General features: G+C 38.2%; 1 protein-coding gene across 4 annotated transcripts in view; it reads left to right on the forward strand.

The window, feature by feature from the left end:
• NOS2 (nitric oxide synthase 2) overlaps window positions 1–5147 on the forward strand; it is a 75756-nt gene extending 70609 nt beyond the window's left edge. For all 4 annotated transcript variants that reach the window (XM_056558479.1, XM_056558482.1, XM_056558480.1 and 1 more), the window contains 2 exons: window positions 2577–2771; window positions 4366–5147. In XM_056558479.1, the coding sequence (XP_056414454.1) occupies window positions 2577–2771; window positions 4366–4437 (267 nt within the window). In that variant the 3' untranslated portion in view covers window positions 4438–5147. The remainder of the gene's footprint in view (window positions 1–2576; window positions 2772–4365) is intronic.
• Window positions 5148–6000: the final 853 nt, after the last annotated feature.

Below are 6000 nucleotides of genomic sequence, written 5' to 3' on the forward strand. Positions count from 1 at the left end.
CTATTAGCGTCCCATAACTTTAAATGCTAATGGATTTGTGACTAGAAGATCAAATTGGGTTTGAGAAGGGCATCCAACCAGGACTCCCCTCCTAGCCTGGTAGCAGAGCTAATACAAAGAGGAGTATGGTGTCAAAATTACTTACAAATTTTACTGACATTACTGGCAATAACAGCTTATGGCTTAGAAGGGTTACATAGGCCTATAAAATTCATGGCCTATCCCCAGGATAAACTATCAATATTATGTTGGTGAGGGTCAGAGTCTTTGTTTGAAGGGGCTGTAGTGCTTGTGCAAACGTTGGAGCCTTTTCAATATTTACCAGCACCTGTACCTGCATTACAGTACTATTATAATATGCTGTACTATTAGAAATGATGTAGTACCTTGCACCTTTGCTACTAATGCAGGTACAAATGCTGCATCACTTGCACATGCGTGCAGCTCCTTCAGAAAGCTGATCGGTTTGCTGGGTGTCGGACCCCCATTATTCTATTATTAATGGCCTATTCTAAGCCTACATAACCCCTTTTAGGTCCTAACAGTAGGCACCACCCTATCTCTCTACACTGTACCCAGAAAAATATCATAGGACCTGTCACATTTTCTCATACATTTCCATTATATTTGTACCATTTTTATACTGTTAAATGGTAAATGTGAAGGGGTTGATCACTGGGGGTCCAAATGCCAGAATTCCTACTGAGCGTATAGAAGGACATTTATCAATGTTTGCTTATGTATTCCTTTTTTTTAGTACTTTTTTCTTTACTTTTTTTTTTGCTTATGTGCGACTTATTTATCAACTGCTTTCAGCCTGTTGATAACTTTCTTTCACGTAAGCAATTTTCTCTTTTTTACTTTGGTAGTAGCTTTTTCTGCTCCATGTTTGAGCTGGAGTAAATTTAGTCAATTTTTAACCTTGTTGCGACTTTTTTTGCACAGTTACGACTTTCGCAGTTAATAAATACCAGACTACCCGTAGTCCATTTTAAAATTATTACTTCGTAGTTAAGTTTTGGAAAACTTGCTTTTCTCGCTTTCCAGTAAAAATGTTGCACGAAAAATCGCGTAGTCGCAGGTGCGACATTTTTGCGACATTTTTAGTAAAGAAAAATTAACTAAATCGCTTGATAAATGCCTGTCATAGAGGTCAAATGCATTTGTGCAATTAAGGGGTTATCTCAGGAGAACAGAGATAATTTATTCCAAAAACAGCACCACACATGTCCTCAGGTTTTGTGTGGTATTGTAGCTTTGTTCCATTGAAGTCAATGGAGCCAAGTTTGAATATCATACACAACCTGTGGACAGGCGTGGTGTTGTTTTTGGAAGAAATTAGCTCTGTTTTTCTTTTCCTGGATACTTTTTTTTAAAGGGGTACTCTAGTGGGAAAAAAAATGTTTTCAAATCAACTGGTGCCGGAAAGTTAAAAAGATTTGTAAATTACTTCTATTTAAAAATCTTAATCCTCCCAGTACTTATCAGCTGCTGTATGCTCCAGGGAAAGTTGTGTAGTTCTTTCCAGCCTGACCACAGTGCTCTCTGCTGACACCTTTGGCCATGTCAGGAACTGTCTAGAGTGGGAGCAAATCCCCATAGCAAACCTCTCCTGCTCTGAACAGTTCCGGACACAGACAGAGGTGTCAGCAGAGAGCACTGTGGTCAGACAGGAAATAACTACACACCTTTCCCTAGAGAATACAGCAGTGGATAACTACTGGAAGGATTAAGATTTTTAAACAGAAGTCATTTACAAATTTATTTAACTTTCTGGCATGGCACCTGTTGATTTAAAAATATTTTTCCCTACCGGAGTACTCCTTTAATGGGACTGATGGATATAGCCAAATATAGCATTCAACATCAAAGTAAGTCCCAAAGACAGTGGGGGGTATGTATGAAGCTTTTTATCCTGTTTTTTTGTCTGTGATTTGTCGCAATTTTTTCTTTATGTCATTTTTTGCGACAAACAATTGCGCCAAATGGTTTAGAACAAAATCACTGATTTCACTTTGTTAGTCGTGATTTCAGTTACAATCATTCTTTGGTCTGGAATTCATTAATTGAGACTTTTCGATTTGGCGCAAGTTTAGGCGCAAATACCTTCATTTAGGCGCAAATCTACACCATGAATAAAGTGACAGAGAAAATAGCTACAACAATAGAACGTCCCAAAGTCAGATTTACTGCCTGGAATTCTGGGGTCTGCGCCTTTTGTAGGGCTACATTTGTGCCAAAATTACAAACTTGTGTACGACAATTGATAATTTTGGCGCAAATATGCTCCATTTGACGCAAAAAAACATACATAAAATCACACATTGCTACACCATTATTGATACATATCCCCCAGTGAATGGAGCAGTGGTGATGCAAGTACACTATTGCCTTGTTCCCAAGCGATTATATTTCTCCCCTTTCCTGTATAAGTGACAAATACTGTTAAAGGGTTGACCCCTTTAAGCCAGCTGTAATAGCATTGTAGACTTTTCACTATGTTTTCAACCGTGTGAGAATACATTGATTCAGTTGTGATTGTTAATATGAATTAACCCCTTGCCCAATATTTACAGACATACGTTCAGGACATTCTGAAAAATGACCTTAAAGATGAATTGTTTAGGACTCTGTTTGGAGAAGAAGGCCACTTGTATGTGTGTGGACATATCGAGATGGCCAGGGATGTGGCTACTACCATTAAGCTGATTATTGCAAGGAAGATGAATCTGAACAACGAGGAAGCAGAAAAATTTATGACCCAGTTAAAGGTATATTACATAATAATCAGTAATTTATTCTTACAATGGGCCAAAAGCAAATGCTGTAGAAAGCTCAAAAACATTACACTGCTACGATAGAGACAGATGACTTTTCTCCTATAAAGTACACATTGGGCCTCATGTATCAAAACTGTATTGCAGAAAAAGTGGCCTTGTGGTTAAAATACATTTTGATACATGAGGCATAATATATGTATATATCACTGGGTATGTTCACACATGACTGAGATACGGGTTTGTTATGTTTGTTGCCTTCCCTAGTGAAGGTAGTTTCAGTCTTGCATGAACATATCCTTAAAGGGGTACTTTGCCCCTAGATATCTTATCTCCTATCCAAAGGATAGGGGATAAGATGTCTGATCGCGGGGGTCCTGGTGTTCACTGCACCCGGTGTTCGTTTAGTGCGTTGGGTGCAGTACTGGAGGCCGTGATGTCAGGAGCCTCTGGCGCTGCACCCTTTGGATAGGGGATAAGATGTCTAGGAACGGAGTACCTGTTTAAAATGGGGTGTAATTAAACCCATGGCTAGATAGGGCTAGTCATCAAGATTCTGGGCATACCTTTTTTTTATTTCCACAATCCTCTCTATCAGTAAAATATTAGCCTTTTGTTTATTAGCAAATGGGCGCCTAGGGAGCATTCTCCAGCATAGCAAGAGACCAGATTAGTCCATCCCATCTCCACTAGTGATGAGCGGCATTGGCCATATTTCACGAATATATAGACGAATATTCATCCTATATTCTCGGATTTCACGTATTCGTTATATTCGCATATTTGCATATTCGAGGAAGAAAACAGTGAGGGGGTGGGCAACTTTACTATTGGTTGCTAGGGATGTTGTAGATAACCTCTTACAAGTATATTTGCATCATTCTAATTGGCCCACAAGTGAAAAGAAGGAATATGCGGAAAAAAGAGAATATTCATAATTTCCAATATATAACGAATCTATTCGCAATATTCGTGAATTCGCAAATTTGCTATATTCGCGATAAAAATTTGAAATGTGAATATTCGCGCCCAACACTAATCTCCACCAGGCTCGCTTGCATCCGCCTATCCTGTTTGACTGGCAGCCGCTAGATAAAAAGGACATGGGCTGGACCCTGGCTCCTCCCCACATTGGGAAGCCTGCCCCCTTCCTGGGCACTTGAGCCTCATTTGTATATTAACAACCAGGATTCGCTGACATGTCTTTTAACATGGCTCTATGGCTTCAGCATTCCTAATGTAAAAAAATTGTAAGAAACATATTACATTACACTTAAAATAAAAAGGCAATTTATTGCAATCTGTAGAGGTATATCTCGTTGACCATGTATAGCAATGTGATCCAGCCATGTACAACAATCTATTTATGAATTTGTGGATAGAAGCAGAACGTACTCATATATATCTCATCTGACAAACATCGGAGTTGGCAAGGATGCTACAAATGTAAAATTACATGGACTGTATAGGACATTATTCCTGCCCAAAATATACAACAGAACTGTGTATACAGTACTTATACTACAAAGAAGTCATGTCTGGAAATGCTTATGAAGAATTTAACAATGACACTTATCTTATTTTACAGAATGAAATGCGTTATCATGAAGATATATTTGGAGCAGCACATAAGACACAGCAGCCCCAGAAAAAGCTCTAACCTCTTGATGCAGCATATCCTTGCTGTGAATCAACTTCTATAGTCTTATTTTGGAACATTGCAATATAAATTGTATTAAAACAATGGTGCAGATTTAATAATACTGTCTAATTCTAAGACTGCACAAATGTGCCAGATTTATCACAGTGGAACATGCTAGTTTAAGTTTAGACCATCTTCAAGTTGGCTTCATTTACATCAAAATTTTATACTGCAATTTTGGCACAATTTTTGGAGTCAAATGCTAGCCACGCTTTCTTTTACATAAAAACACACCCTTGCGACTAAGCCATGCCTTCTTTTCATGAGAGTCTCAGAAGTGTCTAAAAAGATGGTTGTCACTCCCCCTCCCATAGACTTGAATAAAGGGGACATGACATCACGACCATGGTCGCCTTAAACCAGTGCTGGACCGGAGATCCCAGGGGGTCGCACAGGCCTTTGTATAGGGGATAAGCCTTCTAGGGGCAGAGTACCCCTTTAACTTCCATGGAGTAATATGGGAAATTTCACTTACCTCTATAAACATCATTGGACTTTCCGTTAGTTTGCTTGACTGCATTATAAAATATTTCCTTGTAGAACTGGAATACAATAGAGCTGCAGATGGCTGATTCCCAATATATCTTAGCTAAACACAATGGGGGAGATTTATCAAAGGATTTAGACTAGTTTTTCCTGTCTAAATTTGTCGCACAGAAAGTCGCAGTCTAAATATGTGCAACTTTTCTGCGACTTTTGCTTTAGAGGATTTTTAGAACATGATGCATTCTAGTCTATTTTAGATGGAAAAACGCATTGGTGCTGAATTTATCAAAAGCGACTTTTCAGCGACAAATCCCATCGACTGAAAGTATGCCGAAATATCAGACCATGCTGGAGCAGGCTTAAATACAGTCTAAAGCATAGATCCTGAAGTCTGTGCGCAGAATTTATCAAGAGCCATGCGACTTTTGATAAATTAGGAGCACAATGGAGCAGCCTAATGCTGTGTAGTTTGGTCTTTATTGATGCGGGACATAGACAACTTTGACAAATCTCCCCCAATGACTATTGTCTTATAATACTGTAGATATCCTTTAACATCAAACTATGCCATGGCTGCAGAAGACTTTGAAAAATTTTATTTTTTTGTATGTTGGACCATGTGTGCAATTGTACACTGATTTTATACTAGTAGAACTGTTGGCTGTTATGGACACTTGTAATGAGTGCGTTGCTTTTTTTCATAGGTCTTGTGTTCTCACAAAATTATACATTGTAAGAGGTTGTTCCATTTCTGTAACACTCTTTGCAAAGTTAGGTTTTCAAATTGGCCACACTACATTAGCTGAGATTTTTATTTATTTATGCTGTATGATACTATTATATTTTTACATTTTGTTTAGATTTTGGTTTTCAGTTGAAGCTTACAGGTTTGGTACCTGTTTCTTCTTTTGTTCTTTTGTACCTCTTAGGATTTTGTTCCATAATAATATGTAAGAAAAGTATTTTGTAATGTAATATCACATGTCCTATTTTGGTATTAGAAAGCTATTAGGGGAACATATGGTGCCTTTTGGA

Source organism: Hyla sarda, chromosome 2 (assembly GCF_029499605.1).
Source record: "Hyla sarda isolate aHylSar1 chromosome 2, aHylSar1.hap1, whole genome shotgun sequence".
NCBI classification, from domain to species: domain Eukaryota; kingdom Metazoa; phylum Chordata; class Amphibia; order Anura; family Hylidae; genus Hyla; species Hyla sarda.